The sequence below is a fragment of the Limulus polyphemus genome, unplaced genomic scaffold, assembly GCF_000517525.1.
Source record: "Limulus polyphemus unplaced genomic scaffold, Limulus_polyphemus-2.1.2 Scaffold7027, whole genome shotgun sequence".
In the NCBI taxonomy this organism is placed as follows: Eukaryota; Metazoa; Arthropoda; class Merostomata; order Xiphosura; family Limulidae; genus Limulus; species Limulus polyphemus.
Genome location: NW_013672637.1, coordinates 16,332 through 38,253, shown reverse-complemented (window position 1 = coordinate 38,253; position 21,922 = coordinate 16,332). Strand labels below are relative to the sequence as shown.

Sequence of the window (21,922 nt, the reverse complement as noted above, 5' to 3'; positions counted from 1 at the left end):
GCCAACTCTTGGGCTACTGTTTTACCAAGGAATAGTGGGATTGACCATCACATTATAACACCCCCACAGCTGAAAGGGCTAGCATGTTTGGTGTGAACCCGCGACCCTCAGATTGTGAGTCGAGCGCCCTAACCACCTGGCCATGCTGGGCCGAGTACTGAAAAAAGAACAGTGTGAACCATGTGAAATCAACACGAGTCAGATAGAGTTCTACAAGCAAATGAAAGTGATATCTGTTTTAGATCAAAAGCTTTTCTAAACTTGACTTCCTGCTCTGTATATTTTCTGACACCAAAGTTTATCGAGCTGGTTAGTGGTGCTGAATATCAAAAGTGACTCATGTCAGGAAGAAACATATAGTCTATATTCAGTTAGTAAGAAACAAGCTCTACTAGTCAAAGAGATAACAGTCATTATTATTTATGTAGAATTATTAAACTCAACTGACTTATAAAGCTAAAAATGAAAATAAGTGTCCTTTTCAAGACAGCTTGTCTGATATATAACAACACCAATTTTAGTTGTTACCATAACATTTTTGAGACTATAGAAATTATAACACGAGATAATTAAACTGAACATTTGGACAATTGTTCACTATCATTTATAAACCATATAAAATCTTACATACTAAGGTGGAATGAACATAATTTATATGAAAGCTAATCCAATAAAATTATAAACTATGATGCTTATAGTACCTGAAGTTCTGTTAAGTATGTATGATAGTATATTGGGTTATGACAAAATTGTCAGTTTTATATAAGAACACTGAATTGTGTAATTCATGCTACCAAAAAAAACTTAAGGGTCCTTATATGCATTTCAAATACTAATATCTTTAAATGAAAGATATGGAAACTGAATTTTTGGTTTATAGAAACAAAAGAGTCACTTAGTCTAGACAAACACAAGGTCAATTTGCCTTCAAATGTCTTTAATTTTTTTTTTTTATTTGGGCTTGTTTTATTCATTTAAACGTCATTTATCATAGGTTTGGATTTGCTGTTTTTAACACAGTCCTTCCTTTTGATTCGATTTTGCTTGACTGTTTAAGTATTAATTTTCTATACAGATATTCATTTACTTGATTTGTTGGTGACTATGTGATGCTATTCAATTACATTGTTCAACCTTTATGCAGTTAAGTGTTATTGCCTTAACTGATAGACAAACTGTGTCAACTATAATTTATCCTAGGGATCTCACTATAGTAATTATATTGCTGCTAATGTTATAAGATGTAATAGCAAACAATGTCTCAAATGTCCTACTCTAAAGACATTTCATCCTATTACTCATAAAAATTTACTCTGCAAAATAAATAATATAGTTTTTCTATTAACTTGTACTGAATGTAATGTGGAATGTGTGGGTCAAACCTCAAATCCATGACATACATATAAACTTGCATAGATCTCAAATCAAAAATAATTTAATGAATTCCATATAATTAAATAATTTTAGAATTCATCCTTTTACTTCTGTTAAGTTAACTATATTAAAAATTGTTAATGAAGAAACCAATAGACTACTTTTAGAACTTCTATATTTTGAAATTAAAAACATTATATCCTTATGGGTTAAACCACAATTTTAATAATTCTACTGCTTTGAATTTCAGTAATGATTACTGTATCGCTAATTTTTATTTATAGATAGTTTTTCCTCATTAAAGTAAGAAAATAAGATGTAAAAGAAAAAACTAATCATAATGGTGAATTATTTTAGAATTTTGTAGAAATTTAGATAATATTCTCTATTTTAGTATTAATGTACATAAATTATTTTTTAAAAAGAATTATCAACTTAATATTCCTAAAATAACAGCATTAATTAATATAATTCAAAAATGATCATGCAAAATACTTCTTTTGAGACATTGTAAAATATCGATTAAAAGTTAATGATTCATCAAGCTTTGAAAAAGAGAAAACAAATTAAGACTACATATTTGGTAAAAAAATTTAAAGATAAAGTATTCAATGACTTGCAGATTTCTAAAATTATTCATCAATCTATAAAAAATATTTTTACTTGTAAAAACTTAAACCCTACCAATAGTTAATAATTTACCTTGCGAGTGTGAAAATAGTTTATTTATTGATACTTTTCATAAATTTATTATTATTGGTAACTTTGAAAATATAAAAGTTAAACTATTATGTTAAATACTTAAAAAATGATCTAAATACATAATTGCCACAAAATGTAATAAGCAAAATATTCTAAAATCTACTGAAAACAATACTGATGAACATATTTTGAAACTTAACTATATTACATCTTGTCCACATAGATGGTTTTTTTGAATGGAAGTTTTATGTACTTAAAAAATAAGATTTAAATTATCTTGTATAAAATTAAAGAAATACCATATAGATTTATCGTTAAATCAATCAAAAAATAAGATTTAAGAATTACAAGAAGAATATGTTATAGTTTCCATTGATAAAGCTAATTGTAATTTTGCCTTTATTTCTAAAAACGTTTTATGCGTTAATTATGATAAACGAAATCAATAGTACACAAACATTAAACTTATTAAACAATACAAATATATTTAATTAATAATTTCATTAAAGCTTATAAAAATCTTATTCTCAACCAAAATATTTTATAGATTTACCTTTTCTGTATGCTATTGCTAAACTCCATAAATCTCTGATTAAATTCAAATTTATTTCTAGTTCATTAAAAACAATTATTAAACAACTAGCCATTTTATTAGATAAATTACTTAACATTTTGTTTCATAAAATCAGAAATGTAAATATTAATAATAAGAAACGCATTTTGGATAATAAAAAATTAACCAACACATTTAGAATAACTAAATAACTGTGAATAAATGAAAAATATTCAAACATTTTATTTTACCACACTGTATATCATATTCCATTGAAAGATTTAATTTCTCTTATGAATTCATTAATAGAGCAATTCTGTTATCCTTTCATAGTACTGGGAAAAAGAAAATTTTGTTTCAAAAATATATTAAGTTTCTGTATTTATAATAATTATATTTTTTTCAATAACCAGGTATTTAAAAAAAGTAATAGTTGTTCTAATGGGAGCTAAGTATTGTACTTATTTAGATCAAGAAATTAAAATAATTGATAATGATAATCTATATATTTTTGATAAAAGAATAGAATTTTCTTTTCCAGTATATGGCTTACCCTCTTTTAATAGTAATTCCCATGCTCTTCTGATATAACTTCACAATTATTCATATTTTGTAAAATTTGTAATATATTACAATATTTCATTATTAAAGTTGAAATATTGATGCAAAAATTATTATTCAGTGGATTTAATAAAGACACTCCAAATAAAATTATTAAAATATTTGTGATAAATATAAAAAGTATTTAATAAATATAAAGAAGTAAAAACTAAGGAGTTTTTACTGAAAGTTTCTGATAATTATTTTTAGTTTTTAATAAGGTCGTTTAAACAACGTGGCACTACTTTTATGCAGATGAACACCTTATTGCATACAAAGGCTTGTGTAAAGTCTGAAAATTGATAGTTACAGTGGATTTAATGGGTGGTAGTTGGTAGTTATACTAGTTAGTTTAGATAACTTGGTTGGGCTTTTATAACTCTATACTAGTATAATTTATCTACTGTACTACTAATTAAGTTAAATTTGTGCTTTACTATTACAATGGGGGCTGGAATTCCAACCTCAGGAGACAAGTTTATTTTACATACCCCAAGTGGTAGTGCCATATTTCGTAGTTTTTTTCTTCTTTTTTGTTTTCTTTTACTTTGGAGATCAGTTACCTTCCTACAACTGTCTGCAGGCAGTGAAGAGTGAAATGGATGTGGGACGTTTTGGGCTTGAGCACCCACATCTTGCTCTCCTAACTTGTATTTCTTTTGATGATTCGATTTGATTTTTTATGTGGAGGTTAAGACTGATAGCTGATGTATCCTCACTGCAATATTGGTCATACTTCAGCAGTCACCTCCATAACCCACAGCACATTTTATATCCCACATTATAGCCTGTACCCTGGGGATTCTTTTAATTTATGTACCACCTTCAATTTTGTTTGGGCTTGTTTTGTTTATTTAAACATATATATACGAGTATATATACATACATACACACACACTTACAATGTGAAACATTACGTTCAATTATATGTCTCAATTATAGCTGTCTCATTGAAATAAAAGTTTGACAATAATTGTAAAAGTATTCTTAAATATAGAAACTAAAACTATTATCAGTATTTTAAATCAAAATTAGTTGTGTATTCTCTTGTCCTTTATCATAAGAAAGAATATTTTGTCAAGAAAATAATTATATGGATAAAGACAAATTAGTGAAACAGTAATATTGTCACATAAGTTTGCATGTTAAATAATGGTCCTTTACTGGATGATTAGTGATTTACACTGCCACATTCAAATAATGGATAATATGTATGTTATGATAGTTGTCTCGTTGACTTGTGAAAGGGAAACAGCAGTTGTGTTAAAATCCTATGGAACTATAGAAACTTTATCTGCCTAAAATAACACTATCCTTGTAAAGATAACATCTTCAGCCCCCCCCCAAAAAAAAACAACTGTAAAAAGTATGTAAATGAGAACTGTCATAGGATACATGTATGAAATGACATATTTTGTTGAGAAGAATAAAAATTATAGTTATTTACTGATAGCATAAAAAATAAACTGGTGAAAGAGTAAGTTATTATGTTAAATTATTTAGAGATTTGAACAAGTATCCATTTCAGGATGATAAGTGATTTACTTATAAAAGGTAAAGAAATGTAAAAAAGTATGATTAAATACAGAACTGATGAATTAGTATTTTATACATAAACTGACTGAAGAACATAATTAAATCTGGCCACTGATTACATGTTGAGATGTGTACGAGTATGATGATCTCATCACAACTGTGATTCCACTTGTTGGAATTATGACGTAATGTCTGCCTGCCATAGTGGTCTAGTTATGCTTCCTCCAGTGACACTTCATGGAACTATGACACCATTCTCTCTGGTAACACTTCATGGTATTATGACATCATATCCCCATTGTGTGTGGCACTCTCTAGCAGTGTGTCTGGTGGAAAACGCCATAATTACCCATCTTAATACAAAGTTCAAGTACACTCTTATCCAATTTATTTTACCAGGCAGTAAAGTTAATTGCACGCAACTGAGTATCAAACTTTCCTGAATCACCCTTGAATAATTTCAGCTAGGAAAAGGATAACAATAAGAGCTTTACTTGAGAAAGAATCACGAATGGATGAATGCTGACATTGACTTCAACAATTCAATATTGTTAGATAACCTCATTTTAACATGTTTGGTGGCCACCAGAACATCTTTTCACCAGATTTTCATGTTCAAGAGCTGCTGCTCTTTAGGATTTGCTTTTGCCATCAAACTGAACTACACACCAACATCTACTGCAGAATGTGGTAAATAAATACTTTATCTACTAAATACATTTTGAGGTCTACATCGACTATGGTCAAAAAGTTGGCAATTAAAGCTCTCACAAGCAATGATCTGAAAAACACCTAAAGAGAGCCAAGCATCCTAAAGGCAATTCTTATTTCTATTTGTAAAAGGGTTATTAGCAATAATTCTTCATCTAATGACTCGCACAGTCAAATCTAGATTATAAATATGATATAATTATGAAGTGTGTAGTTGTTTTAAGGGTAAAGAACTTAGAAGATAGATGAGGCTATAGTTAGGAGAGTGTAGAGTTTATTTCATTTATAGCATTTAATCACTCAGTGTGTTACTGAGATATTTGGATCTGTACTTGCTATTATTGTTGAATTGTGTTGTACAAGTTAGTTGATTTTGTTTGTTAGTTAATGTCATTTGTAACATAGACCTACAACAAGTTCAAGCTTGTAGAAAGTTAATCCAGGAAATAGTAGAGTGAACATTTAATTGTGTCCATCTGATAATTTTAAAGAACCTGCCAATGAAACAACAAAGTTACAACATTATATATATTAGGTAAACACATTTAGCTTAAAATAAAAGCAAGGTATTTTGGATATTCTACTAGTAAACTAAATTTAATGTAAAAAACAAACAAAAAAATTAGAAGAACAATTTATTTTGTAAAATAAAGTTTTATACTTATAACTATCATAATCTGTTTGAAAATTTTTAGGGAATGTATAAGAAGAAAACTAGTATATGTGTTTGTTTATGACAAAAGTACTAAGGATACCTGCCACCATACTTAATTTTGAGCTAATATTCAATTAATGGTTCGATTGATAGTAACATTATAATGCCCCCAAATTTTGACCCAAATGACAATCATGTCGCATGTAACAGAAGCAAGTTTTTGTTTGAATATTAGCTTTGTACTGTTTGACCCTCCAGTACTTACACTTTCACATATTTCCTTTCTCCATTGGAATTGAAGCTATGCACTGAAACCAGACAATGATAGAAGATCTCGCCTGCGTTGAAGCAGGTGGTTAAGTTTGCTTGTGGTAGTTGATGTAGCAAAGCAATGACCCACTAGTTCCTTAAGAAACCTGAACTTAACTGGTATATTCACAGGTACTAGAGAGCCATTCTTGTCAGGGTGGGATATGTGCATGTACTGTTACTGCATTCTTTATTTTAGTACTTACATCCCATCACAGAACCTTTCCATGAACGATCCAACTGTAACTAATTACCTTACAAAATTTATCCTTATTTTACTCATTATCTATCCCAGACCAAACTTGCTAAGCACCTTCAATTTTGGCTTTTTTGTTCTCAATTATTTTGTCTTTCTAGCCATCATGATCCTCTCTCCTATGCTGGTTGAAGGACCATCCCATTCTCACATCACTGGAAGCCACTTGAAGCCTTGTCTCCTCCTGGACATGTAAAGATTCTGATATCCACTTACAGAAAATAAGAACCTCTACTAAGGAAGGCAGTGACAACACAAGGGCTGATCAGAATAAAAATGGTGGTACAGTTGTAGCAAAGAGATTACCACTGCTAGATTACCATTACTAATCTAAACAAGAGGAAAAATAGTCTCGTAGTTGTGTCATTTTATGTTATCACTAGTGCATGTATAACTCGTGGAAGAAACCACATTCCCCATTGTATGTACATATAACTTGTGTAAGTATAACAAGTAACATTTTCCGTCAAATGTGAATATAGCTCATGAAAGTTTTCACATACATACATACATACACACACACACACACAAACTTGTAAAAATTAAGAAACTGGCTAACTAAATACACACACATAACTTATAAAGTTCACATCAAGGCAGCAACTGAATGTAACTTTGTAATGCATGACATTATGCAGCCTGAACACTTGTGCATCTCTAAAAAAATTAGGTGGTGGCACTATATATGGAACTGGTTAAAGTTAAAACTGTAAATATTAATTATGTATATATATATATACTTTTGTTTTTCATACATAATGGTTGGATGCTATGTCTCTGTCATATTAAAGTTAGTTTGTTTACTCACATACTTACTATACAACCTTTGTTAAAGGGTGCTTTTTGTATATTGGAAAATCAAAAGTTACAGATCATTCTTGTTCTGTTACATTTGCATTTATATTATACTTTTACTGTACCTATCATACTTTCCAAGTGAAGGTATTGCATTTATTTCTACTTGAGTTTTGATGTACACAATAATGGTTCATAATAGGGATAGTAAGGAATTGCATAAAACCCAAATAGAATGTTCGGGTAAAAAAACACCCTAATCAGATTCGGTTTCAAACAACACTGAAACCTTTACTATTGATGCTAAGGTTGTACATACACAAAAATGACCCCAAAAAGCATGAATGCTAAACTTACAAGGAAAAGAAAATCTGCTCAAAAAGGCCCCTTTGTAATTCTTCATATTATTATTATTATTATTTTCTTGCCAGCCAAACCTTTTGTAGAATACTAAATAAGTTACTGCGAAGGTCATAGGGGTAATGAAATGTTGATTTGTGAAAATTAATACTTCCACCCTCTGAAAATTTTTAAGTTCTTGCTCATCATTCTTCATGGCGATTCTGGAAATGCAAAAAGCCATTCAAACACTCTCTTACTAGTTTTAAACACTGTTATATTATTGTGTCAAAAAAACCCTAGTTGTATTATTTGTTTTAAATTTTTCTGTTTGGGAATTAGCTGCAATCCGACAGATAGAAAAACAACCAAGCAAGCAAGGTAGAAGAATTGACTGGCAAGTCCTTGGCAGCAACAAAAAGAAAAATAATACACAACGTTTTAAATATCATTCTTATAAATTTGTATGTTTTTAATATTTATATATTTACGCAATCAGTTAATTAAAGTGTCAAACCATATTGTTCTGCATGACTTATAACTTGAGCAAGCTTGAGATCATACAGGAACCCTGCTACAGACAAAACCACAAAGACCTATTTCTCACGTAAATCATCGCAATTGTAAGTGTCACGAGATTGACCTCATGTCGCTGTACTGGTGAGGTGTTTCAACTTGAGTAGTATGTTTTAAAACTGACCACTGAGTGATTTCAATAGTACTTCCATGTGGATTTCTCTACTGCACGAGTAGTACTGTGATGAAGTAGTTCATTGTGTTCTCTTGTGTTATGTACACCAGCCATATTGACATTTGTGTACAGTACATCGATTATTCAGATACTTGTGTACATTCGTATTGTGTACAATAGCCATTTTATACCATGTGTATTTGTCTTCTCATACACTAGCCAATTTGTCTATGCACTAGCTATTTTGTAGGTTACGTAGTTACATCTATCTTCTGTAGACCACCATTTTATTCTTACTTTTTGTTCACAGCAACCCAACAATATTGTACGTTACACAATAATATTACACATTCCAATTACATTGACACACTACAATACTTGAGTATCATAGCATAGATCAAGGGTTATATCAAATTTGATAACCAAGATGCCTCTGTTTAATAGAGCCAAAAAACAGTGACAACAAAATAAGGCACTGTATAAATTTAAACGAGTACAAATGTGTGCTTTAAAGCAAAATAATCATGCTGACGATCCAGAGAAGGCAAAAGAAACTTCCAAGCATGCTAACCCTGAGAAAGCTAAGGAAGTCTCCAAGCTTGCTTATAAAGCAAATATAGTTAAGATTAAGAAGGCTTCTAAAAAACAGAAAACAGAGATGAATGTTGCAGGTTGAGATGGTTTAAATATTTACTGCAAGCACCCAAGGATAGAGTGGTAAAGCAATACACAAATAACTTAGTTAAAAAACTTTCTTACCAATTCTGAAATTAGGCTTTACTTGACTATAAAATTCAACAAACAATTTAAGAGGTATGCTCAGAGACTAAGTAAATATCAAAAGGCCAAAGCAGTCTGTCAATTAGCTACAAAAAAAACATTTCATGGTATTTTAACTTTTCACAAGATGAATGGTGGCATGCTAATAAAGTATGTCAGAAGTGTCAACTCATAGAATATAGCTAGTAAAAAGGACTTTGGAAAGCCTTGCCACACTATGGCATCAAAACCATTCTTTTATGAGATGACTTATAAATACTTGTTCAATAGCAGCACCCTTGCAGCAGACCATGAAAGTAGGTGTCTCATTTTTGTAAAGCCTACTGATAGAAGCTGAGTGCATTACTAGCATACCAATTGCACTGGACAAGAATGGGAGAGCCCATCTTTCAGAATTATTTCTCTCTTCCAACTGATGAGGATGAAGAAACCATCTTATTAATCAAAAGTTTTTTTCAAAAACCATATGTCAGAAGTTCAACAAGTTCTGCAGAGTACTGATGAGGGCTGTACACATGGCCATCATGCAAAGCCATACTAGATGGATGACAACATAATAGATAAAGAACTTTTAAGGCTTGGCCATCCACTTCCTTGTGCTGCTGGAACGTGTCACAGCAAACGTAGGGCGTTTCGTGCAGCATCTTTTCACTATCCTGCTCTGAGGAATATGTTGTATAATGTATATCATACTAGGAAGTGCCATGCCATCATTGCTGCAATAGATAATGCTTTGCAAAGTGCAGATGTTAACCCTACCGAGACGAGTCTTCCTATGGTCATGGGTCAAAGGCCATGTTATCACATTTGTAGACTTGCATCCAAAATTTTATTGAAATACTATTTTATGAATGTAAGTCTATAACTTTAGTATTAAACTGTAAATTATTCAAATGTTAATATTATACATAAGTTAATTATTTAATTTAAAAGTAAATAATTTTAACAAATCCTAAACATCGATTTTTGTATGTGTGTGTGTGACATGGTATGTTGAATGCAGCATTGGTTCAGATTAGAAGTTTATGATGTCCAGGTACAAAGCCTATAGTTTCTTACGAATTACGAACTCAAAGTACCGATACTGACAAGCTAGAATATAAAATAAAAACCTCCTATCTTTTCTATTTACTGAGGTATTGCTACATTTAGAGAATCAAACACAGTGGCCCCACCCACCTCTTTCCATTTTTGGAAATACTTGCTTATGTACCCCTACTTCTATCTATGATATGTGAATAACCAATTGAAAGCTAAGAATATCCCCTCATGTGGTTCTCAGAGTCTCTGCAAAGTATTTATGCGAGAAACCCTTTCTTTTCGTAGTAGATTCCAAGTGATAAGACATTATTGAGGTCGAAAAATCATTTTTTAAGCCCAAATACAACTAAGCTAGTAAGTCTAATAAATTATAGTGGGATTTATGTAAAAATTTGTGATTTTTTTATTTCAAAATACATATATAAAACCTAAAATATGTATGTATATATATAGTTTTACATTCTCCACGTGCAAAAGTCCAAAAGTTTAGCAAATTACAGCAAGCAGCAAATGAGTACAAAGTTCGTAACTAGAAGATATAATTGCTTTCTATACTTCTTTATTTACTGTTCTATGTTTTAAGAAAAATAACTAAAATTTAGGAACTTATTCGTTAATAGTAATAATTTATATACACATATAATGTATTATAACTGAAATGTGACTATATTTAACAAAATACTGGTCCACTAGAACACAGCCAAGACTTTGTAATGGCCAGTTATATATTATTGGATAGGTAACATGAGTACATGTGCACCATGTCATTCAACTTCTGTATTGTTAGTCAGACACTGCTGAAAGGTCAATAAAATAAGAGAATTTCTACATATGTAAAATGTTATGAGACTTAAGCTATTTACACTAAACATTTGTGGCTTCATGTTATAATTTGTAGTAATTCTAGAATGAAAAAAAGCATAATCTATACATTATTTCTTTTTATATATATATATATATATAGTGGTTACAAGGTAGGTGGAATCGACAAAACACACAGAGATACAATAGTGAAAATAACAGATAAAATATAAAGTTTTTTTTTAAAAAACATTTGATAATTCCTGGAGAATATTAGAAGGTTATGGAGACTTTGCATGGATAATTTAACAATTTTCTGATGCATAAAGGTATTTTTAATCTTAAAATCAAAATTACTTTGCATGTTGGATAGTCAACATTCAAAAATAAAAAAAAAATGCATGAGCAAATAATTTATTTTAAAATGTTAAAATGTAATTTAAAAATCTGATACTTTGTGTATGAATGATATGTAATGTTTACTGATAATCTGCAAAATTTCATGAAGATACGTGTACATTTTAAAAAGTTACAGTATAACTGCTTTATGGTTACTTTCAGGAATACAGGCTAGGTGGAATCCACTCACCCGTATTAGAAGAGGTAAAGCATTTGGCTAATTTGTTAAGCATCACAGAATATGTTGCAGCTGGGAACAATGGTTTCTTAGAAGCAATGTAACAGAATTCACAATTACTGCAGCAAAGTGTAATTCTAACAAGATAAATAAGAAATTGGGAACTTAATAACCTGCAAATAGGGATCATGAAAAAAGTAAAGAAACAAGGCTGGAGATACTGTAGACATTATTTACTCAAACTACAAACCCCTATTTTGGCAACATGTTGTTACCTAGAATTACATTTGTTCATGTATTCTCGGCTGGTAATTCTTGTTGAACCCCAAATATTTGTGAGAAAGCTAACTTCAACGGTTAATGATAACATCATTAACACTAGACTTATGTAAAATATAGAAGTAACAAATCGATTTTTCAATACCCCCTACAACCTCCGCAATACCTTATTTTGCATTCTACAAAAAATTTGGATGCAATATACCAAGCCATTTTAGTTGTAGACTGGCATGAGATGAAGAATTACAAATCTTGCCATTTGGAAAGATAGCTTATAAAAAAAGCCAATGTCTTTCAAACCATAGTAGGATTTGGAACATACACTGGAAAAATCCTATCCATAACGCCCTAAAGGCAGTCAAAGGTACCATGTTCTTTCTACCTTTAGCGATGGATAAGCAGTTCCTCTGCCAATTGCTTGTCACTTCTACCAGATCCTGAATTGTACATCATTATCAATGGTCAAGTCTGGTAGGTGTCAGTGACATTACATGAGCTGTAAAACAGCTTAAGGAAACAAATGTATTTTACAAAGACATTAGTAAATAATACTATTGTTGATATTGTGAAGAAGACGATTGAAGTGGTCAGCAATGTTAGCAGTACACTGTTAAAAAAAGGTACTAAAGAATATGTCAATGGCTTGCAGGCATATGCTATTTGAAGAATGGATGAAAAGCTTCATGTTGGTTTAGACTGTGATTATTACAAAATGGTCATAGTCCAGAAACAATCATTGGATTCTTGGCAATGCCATTTGGACACATTTTGTTTTCCCGACACTGTTTCCTACAGGTTGGTTTGGTCAATTTTATCATCTGGATGTCAAATTATCCTTCAAGTATGTCAAGTCTCATTTGTTAAATCGAGATCCTAGATTTCAGAAAAACCCAGAGTTTGTCTTTTAGAATCATTTGATCAAAGACCTGAAAGAACTTTCTGCAGGAATTTATAACATGCTCAAAACCAATGACCAAGGGTACAAAGGGGTTACTGCTAGAGGCTTTGTTGAAAGAATCAAATCTTCTGATCAGCAGGTTAAAGCTAACCCAAACACCATATTTCAGTCGGTCGGGGGGGGGGGGTATCTCAGAGGGTCTGATGTACTGTGCATTATATGGGAGTGGGGTTCTCCTGCCCTTTACTCAACTCTTAGTTGTGCAGAATATGATTCTCCAGAAATAAGTGCATATCTGCACAAGGTCAACACTGTTATAGATAGCTATCAAATTGGAAGACTATGTACAGAAGATCCCTTTCAGTCACTCTTAAGTTTAATTAGAAGTTTGCTAACTTTTTCTCTATCATTATTTTGAAGGTAAAATTAGTCAACACTACATAAAAAAAAAGAGAGTATCAGTCTCGTGAAGTACCTCATTATCATGTTCTATTGGAGATTGATAATGCTCATATCATAGGAAGAAACTCAGACTCAGTGCAGCACATCATCATAATCAAACAGAATAACTTGCCACATTCCTGAGGAGAAATGTAATGGGGATTCGAACCCACGACCCACAGATTGCGAGTCGAGCACCTTAACCACCTGGCCATGCCAGGCGACAACTACTGTAAACAAGAGGAAATACAATAATGCTTATGTTACCAAGTGTAAATTTGGCTTTCCTCATTCAGAAACTGAAAGTGCTGTCCTAAAATCTAGATTTAAAAATTTATCATTTGCCAAGTTCATCAGCAGAGGTTAGGATCAATGGCTATAGCCCTCTCTCGCTGTTAATCTGGAAAGCCAGCATGGATATCCAATTCGCTTCCGATTCTTCCCTTGAAGTTGATCATTATATGACAGGATATGTCACAAAGGCATAGAGGAGCTATATGCAAGAAATCTGACAAGAAGAAAGTAACAAGCATAGCCATTATAGTAGGCTGTAGAGTTTTGGTGTGTAATTTCTGCACTACCATGAGCGTGGTCTTTATGAAGCTGCTGATTTATTACTTGTCATTCACTTTTGTAAGAAATCTGATGCCATACAGTGGATTTCTGTTGAGCATCCTAGCAAGAGAAAATGCCAAATGAAAAATCTCAATGCCTTAAAAGATCTGGCTGAAACGACACCAGACTCCTGCATGTCATATGTTGCCATGTTGAGGTTACAGTCTTTGGATGGCATGCATCTCCTAAATTTTCATTCTGCATTAATTACTGTGAACGGTACTTGCCTAAAAGAGGTGAACAGACTACGTTGCTTGTACAGAAAATACCTTCCCCATTATGAAATTTCTGGAAAAAGTACAAAAATTGCTGTCAAACAGAAGTTTGATTGCACACTAGATGAGCTTCAGGAAGAGCCTAAAGCTAAAAAGCCTACATTGATGGTAGATTCTACTAAACATATTGCTGCCATGAAACTATCTAGGTCATCAGTCAGTAAACATATCAGAGAAATATCAAAAAGAAGATTTCAGGTTTTTTTGTTATCACAAGTGCTGATGGAGAAGACATAACCGAGTACCCTAATTTCCGATACTTTCTAGTTGATGAATATTGGCAGCGACAAACCTATGAAAGATTGGTGTTGCAACTTAAACAAAAATTTAGATGTCAGCAGGGAAGCCCAGATGCCATTCTTACACGTCCTAATCTGTGGAGTTTAAAGCACATTGTAGGTTATGGCAATTGCCCTTTTTAGAGCATTTTCGTTTATAATTACTAGATCTGAGAAGTAACACTTTAATGTCCACAGTGTACTCATCAATTTCATGTTGTCCATGTCCCATTTACTTACTGGACATGGACCGAATGGCATAAGGCATTATGCTGATATGCTAGAAATTAGAGACCATTCTAGCATTTAAGAGTACATACAAGAAAAGGCCAAAGATCGCAATGGTACATAGGGGAGTGCTATTGAAATAGCTACCTCTACCCTTCTGTTAAGTGCACCTGTGTATATTTATGATGTTTCATGAAATGTCTAGGTGGACACCATATTTTCCAATTCCAAGAGAGAGAACCTTATACAGAAATGTACACTGTATGTCACTTTATATACATTTCACAGGTAACCACTTTAATGTGATCAGATCTGTGAGGAAACACAAAATATTACACTGTCTGTTTCTAATTTACATAATTGCCGAGTAAACTGTACTCAACAGCAGGCAACACCGAGTATAAATATACTGAATGGAGTTGATAAATGTAAGTTTACATTATATTCTATTATTAGTTTGCAGGTGACAAATGAACATGTCTTATCTATCACAGTGGTTCATAACAGGTATCGCACAAAACTCTAAGAGAACGTTTAGGCAACAAGCACCTTAAACAGTAACAATTCAGTTTAAACAACACCTTAAAACCTTTACTATTCACTGCCAAGGCTGTATATATATATATATATATATGCCCCAAAAAAGCCCTATATTAGACTTACATGAAAAAGAAAATCTGCTCAAAACAGACCGATTATCATCATTCTCTTGCCAGCATACAACAAAAATGGCTTGGTATATTGCACCCAAACTTTTTGTAGAACACTAAGTAAGGTACTGCAAAGGTCACAGGGGTATTGAAAAGTCGATTTCAGAATTCTACATTTTACATAAGCTAAAAAAACATCATAATTCTAGTGCAAATGATGTTATCATTACCCCTTGAAGTTAGCTTTCTTACAGATATCTGATGTTCCTTTAAAAAGCTTATGTACAAGGTAAAACAGGAATAACCAGCCAATAATAGATGAACATTAGATGACTAACTTGTACATACTCAATGCTTTGTAAACCATATAATAGGTGTCTTTAGGGAGCCAACCTTTAGTCTAAGCATATATTTGCCCATTGTTTTGCATTATAGATAGAGAATGTAGTTACACAGGAACTATAAATATTCACTATACTCTCAAACAAATCTCCAGCTGCAACTGAACATTTTACATCTCAAACTAATGCAATCAAATAATCAAGAGCTACAGTAGATCATCATGAATGGTATCAGCTAGACAATCCCTAGTTGCAAGTTTTTAAATTACCAATTTTTTATATATATATATATATATATATCTTGATTATTGTACTTGATCTTGTATAGTTTTATGGTTGTAGTAAACATTCATGGATGTGTAGGTTACACATTATTCTTTAAAGTTTTATGACATCTGATGTCTAGATATAGTATCACGATTTTGTTGAGTCAAATTAGATGAGGACTTAAATTATGATTGACATTTGCAATCAAAATATTTCTTTCCTATATACTCAAACCATCCGTAGCCATCTGCAAGTTTAAATTTAAGTTAAAACTACATCCCTCCATGGCTAAGAATAAAATTCATTGTTTAAAATTCATTTTTAAAATGTTAGTACACATATGTGTAATTAAACTCTATATGAACAAAATGAACTCAACTTTGAACCATTAACCTTGCAATTAAGTCAGATGAACTAGTCTAGGCGAGAATTTCTCTCCATATGAGCATCATATACGATTAGGTTAAATGGATTTAGTCAGATAATATGGCATTCCAAAACGTTTAGACAAACTTAAAATTGAATACGGCTCTAAAAGAAGTTAGTTATCACTTTTCCACTCAGATCACCCAGTGTTGGTCGTTTTTCCCTTTTTAATTTAGTAATCATACACAAAAAAGCTGACCACAGAGTAAAGAGTGTCCTTTCTACCGTAGGCGCATCTTTCACGTGTCTTTTGTTTCGTGAAAGGCTAAGTTTTATGTATGTCTGAAGTAAACGTTTCATCCAATCTCTTTACTTATCGTCAAGTTTTATTCTTAGTATTCTTCTAATACAAATTCTTTAAATCCCTTTCTATCGTGGTTTAAATCAAAGGCATCTTCTATACACATTATTCAAAATTTATAAGTTTTCTTTTTTTTACATCAGACAATCATGTATGTAATGCCAGTAGCTTTGAATGAGATATAAAATGAGTTGCACCATTAATCTTTGGGCAACAAAAGACATTCAGTAATTTGATTCCTAGTTCGATACAATACTTAGTCAGACATAAAACATTAAATGACTTCGTATACCACTGCTCTTGATTCTTAGGAAAAATTACCTTTATATTTAAACGGTTTTGATTTATAAGGAAGAAACGGAATAACGTACAACGTTTTTTTTCTTCTTTAAACAGGAAACACTAATAATTCATGTGACACAATTTAAAGTAACATAAGACCCACAATCAGATACGTTCTAGCCAAAACTGAAAATTACTATTGTATTTTCATAATATTCATAGTGAAAAGGTCACTATTGAATCGTAATACCGCGAACAGTACAAACATACCAAAGATGGCATTTAATTAACTAACTATGAATTGTTTCACGTTGGACTCTGCTGAGAAATGGGTCGCCTGGGGTTGTATAATCCATTCATCATTTTCTGATGGTTTCTGGCGATATATTTCATCAGTTAAGTTAATAAAAAAAAGGGAAAAACTGTGCGTGCAAGCACTCTTTCTTATACATATTTTCATTTATATTGTGTTTTTAATTTATTCCCTGAATATTTTTTTACTTCTAAATTACATTATTTCTTTATATATTAAAACAAACATAGCACATAGTAAGGTTAGGTAAGCATTAATAGAGTTATGTAAATACAAATTTAAGATTTATTGATATATAGATTTATTGCATATCCACGTCATTTACAAATAACTACCATCCCTATAAAGTAGAATTAACTGATCGTCTTGGAATTACCAAAAAAAGAGAGTTCAGTATAAGAATAAAGTGTTTTAAAACTCTCTTGCAATCTTAGAATTATCAGCTCGATGTGATGATAAAATAAACTTTAGACGCTGTACTCTACACTGAAATAAAAAAACAAAAAAGGTAAATATCTTTGGAACACTCCGTTTAACTAGTCTTCCTGACCCACACTCTCCGATTTCCTTGTCATTTTACCAGTACTGAATATCAAAGTTATAGTTCAGGGCTATCTAGCACCCTCTGGTGTCATTATACAGTTATACTTGCTGTGGCTTTTAGGATTATTAAAAGCACTAGGTTTTCCTAATGTCCCTTTTCCTGTGGATTTGCTCATGTTAACCTTTCTGACAGAACGTAGCTAGTTAGTTCTGTGTTACTCTAACGTGGCCCACTCTAAATGTCAAAGTTCATAATGGGCGTATTTATGTATACACACATACGTGTTTGTGTGTGGAAGTATATTATATATATATATATATATATAATGACTGTGACAACGTATATAACAAATTATTTCGACCATCATTTGTCCACTGACCCATATACATAACGTCCCAAAATACAATGAAGACTTCTAGTGTGTCGCCTGAACTTACTTTGAAAAAGACAAAATGTGTATTTAAAAATGTACAATGTTAGCTTAGTTCACACTAATACAGCAGTTGAACTAACTTTCTAACACATGACACACTATTCAGCCTGAACACTTGTGGGTAAAGAAGAAATTAGGCGGTGGCGCTGACTCATTCATCAAAACTATACACATGTCTACAAAGTGCCATACGTCAAGTCAGAACTGCAAGATTTTATGTAATGAAATTAAGGTATTTCTTTCTAACCTAATTAGATAAACCACTAGAAAAACTTAAAACATACCTGTTCCGAGTATTGTATCCAAAGGGTCCTGAAATATACAAAATAAAATGTAGAGCAAAAGTTGCTGCGATATTTTAATATAAATAAAGAATTAATAACGTAGTTTTAACAAAACTGTTACCTAAATAAATACCTTCTACCTTACCTGACCCAGTCTTCTATCAAAAAACGAAGTTATCTGACAGTCTTATTTTCCAAGACACATTTGTTTTATCGGAAAAAAGTCTAAGCTAACTGAGCCAGTACCACCTTTTACCAGAAGATTTTCTAATTGAGAAGTTCCAATCTTATCTTTTCTTAGAATATATTTTGTAATTATCTTACTCTAATTTTATTTTCTACCAGAATAAATTAATTGAACTATCTTACCTGTCCACAAAAATTAGCAACGTTCACATCCCTGAAGTGATAATTATAATGACGTGAGAAGCTTTGAGCATTAATCACGTGAGAGACGGAATGAAGAACTGAAAACCAACGTAAATTTAAAAAGATATCAATCAACTCCGATTCTTTTACTGTAAGTTCAAGCGAAAGATAAATTTAGTTTAAACCGATAAGCATATTTCTGTGAATGATAATTAGTTTGAACATCACCATACTTTCTTTTAATGGGTACAAATCCTAAACAGCTCATATTGCTACGGTTCAGTAAATCACAGTTAACTATATTTCTCTCACCATTACAGAGGCGTTTGAACCGGGTGCTATAGCACCCCACTTTCACATATTTGACTTATATGGAAACTGTAAATTATATTATTGAATTAATTTTGGGGGAATAGTAGTAACTTTTCAGTAAATTACTGTGCACTTTGCTAAGATACAAGATCTGTTCAAGATAAAAGTGAGTCGATATAAAAATGGAACGTTTACCAGCGATTACATACTGAAGTATGTTCGATATTCCTTTCGTATGAAATTTGTCCAGTAAAATTAATATGATTATTATGGTTTCATTTAGCAAATTAAGAAGCTTTAGAGATTTCTAGTCAATAAAGCAATTTCACTTTTTATTAAAAGCCTTAATGTACACATATACCTGATATGGTGGAGGTTCATATTAAGTTCGTAATATATTCGTCATCGAATGCTTCAATTATGCATTTTTTTTATCTATTTTTCCGATATTCCTAACTTTTCTGTTTCATTTCAGTTTGACGAAAATTGTTTTATGTTTTTTAACACCAAACTAGAAGCTACTATTTTATCATCTATTGTATTGTTACTAGAAGAAGAAAAATCGGCTAAAAGTTATAGTGAAGCTAAAGCGATTGAATTGTTCCATTCTTAGAATGTTAGGTTTTCGTGTTTAGGGAACTGGATATTCGTAAAACTGATACGACTAATGTACCTGTTGTAAAAAGGTGGTGGTGGTGGACAGTTGAACAGCTAAGGTAGTAAATTGTTGTGAAGCAAGGATATAACTAGAGTCCTAGCCTGTTGTGTATTAATGATGGAGTGTGAGGTATCTAGGGTGGTGGACTTTCGTATGGTTATAGTGTTACTGTCACGTACTAAGAGCGGTGGACTTTCGTATGGTTATAGTGTTACTGTCACGTACTAAGAGCGGTAGACTTTCGTATGGTTATAGCGTTACTGTCACGTACTAAGAGTGGTGGACTTTCGTATGGTTATAGCGTTACTGTCACGTACTAAGAGCGGTGGACTTTCGTATGGTTATAGTGTTAGTGTCACGTACTAAGAGCGGTGGACTTTCGTATGGTTATAGTGTTAGTGTCACGTACTAAGAGCGGTGGACTTTCGTGTGGTTATAGTGTTACTGTCACGTATTAAGAGCGGTGGACTTTCGTATGGTTATAGTGTTACTGTCACGTACTAAGAGCGGTGGACTTTCGTATGGTTATAGTGTTAGTGTCACGTACTAAGAGTGGTGGATTTTCGTATGGTTATAGTGTTACTGTCACATTAAGAGCGGTGGACTTTCGTATGGTTATAGTGTTACTGTCACGTACTAAGAGCGGTAGACTTTCGTATGGTTATAGTGTTACTGTCACGTACTAAGAGTGGTGAATTTTCGTATGATTATAGTGTTACTGTCACATATTAAGAGTGGTGGATTTTCGTATGGTTATAGTGTTACTGTCACACATTAAGAGTGGCGGAAGGTCGTGCATCTAAGACGATGAATTTCCATGCACAAAAGGTGAAGGATGGTCACGTACCAAGAGAATGAATTGTTGTATAACTAGTTATGGCTTCATGCAGGTATGACAAAAGTTTGTCATGTAGGTAGGTGAAATATCGGGCTCCTAAAACAATATATAAGGTAGAGAATTATTGTGTATAAAAACAGTGGATTGTCGTGTAGATACAGCTAAAGGTATTTCTGCACGTAGAAGTAGACTGTCGTGCGACTAAATTAGCATGTTACACTCCTAAATTATGCAAAACAATGAGTCTTGAGCTTACAAATGCGTTATGTTAAACTAAGTAAACATAGTTTCTTTTATTAGATTGGTTGGTGTCTTATGGCGCAAAGCAGCAAGGCTATCTGCGCCAAACAACCGGTAAAAACAAAGAAAGTAAATTAATGTAAAATGTAAAAATACAGCGTGTTAAAACCAATACATGTCAATAAAAGATTTATACAGAATTAAAAATACCTATAGTGTGTAAAAAAATTAAAAATACAATCTAATCGGACAATGTCACCATTACCAATGACACTGTCCAGTGTCAGGGGTAAACTTTTAGATAAAATGTGTCTAAAATGATGCCGCCGCTCACGGTCGTAACGACGGCATGACAGTAAAATGTGGGCTATTGTGACTTGAGTTTCACAATGGCTACACATCGGTGGGTCAATACCCGATAAAAGAAAACGATGGGTTAAAAACTATGACCAATGCGTAGCCTTGCCAGGACTACTTCCTCCTTCCGATCCTTACGTAAGCAAGACGGCCAAAGACCAACAGAAGGTTTGATCTGGAAAAGCTTATTATGGCGTTGCTCACTCCAAGTCGACTGCCAACTGGCACGAAGCCTCGCCTTGAAGACAGGACTGTAGTCCATGTATGGGACAAGCACGGCCGTGATGGCACCAGAGCAGACGGACTTAGCTGCGGTATCAGCGAGCTCGTTCCCGTGAATACCGACGTGAACAGGGATCCAGAAAAACTGGATGGAAATAGAAGACTGCGAAAAGTGGGCCAATCGGTGTTGAATATCGACGAGAACAGGGTGAGAACTAACGTTAAGCGATTCCAGGACCAGTAGAGAGCTAAGAGAATCAGTGTAAATAGTACAATTGCTGTACTGCATAGCTTCTACATGATCCAGGGCAAGAGAAATAGCATATAACTCGGCAGTGAACACAGAAACTA

At 32.5% G+C, this 21,922-nt stretch overlaps 1 protein-coding gene across 1 annotated transcript in view; it reads right to left on the bottom strand.

Moving 5' to 3' along the window:
- LOC111089684 (NADPH oxidase 4-like) overlaps positions 1 to 21,922 on the bottom strand; it is a 38,988-nt gene that overhangs the window by 1,768 nt on the left and 15,298 nt on the right. The window contains exons 5-6 of the mRNA XM_022402616.1: positions 18,945 to 19,042; positions 18,576 to 18,603 (exon numbers count right to left, since the gene is read on the bottom strand). Coding sequence (XP_022258324.1) covers positions 18,576 to 18,603; positions 18,945 to 19,042 — 126 coding nt within the window. The remainder of the gene's footprint in view (positions 1 to 18,575; positions 18,604 to 18,944; positions 19,043 to 21,922) is intronic.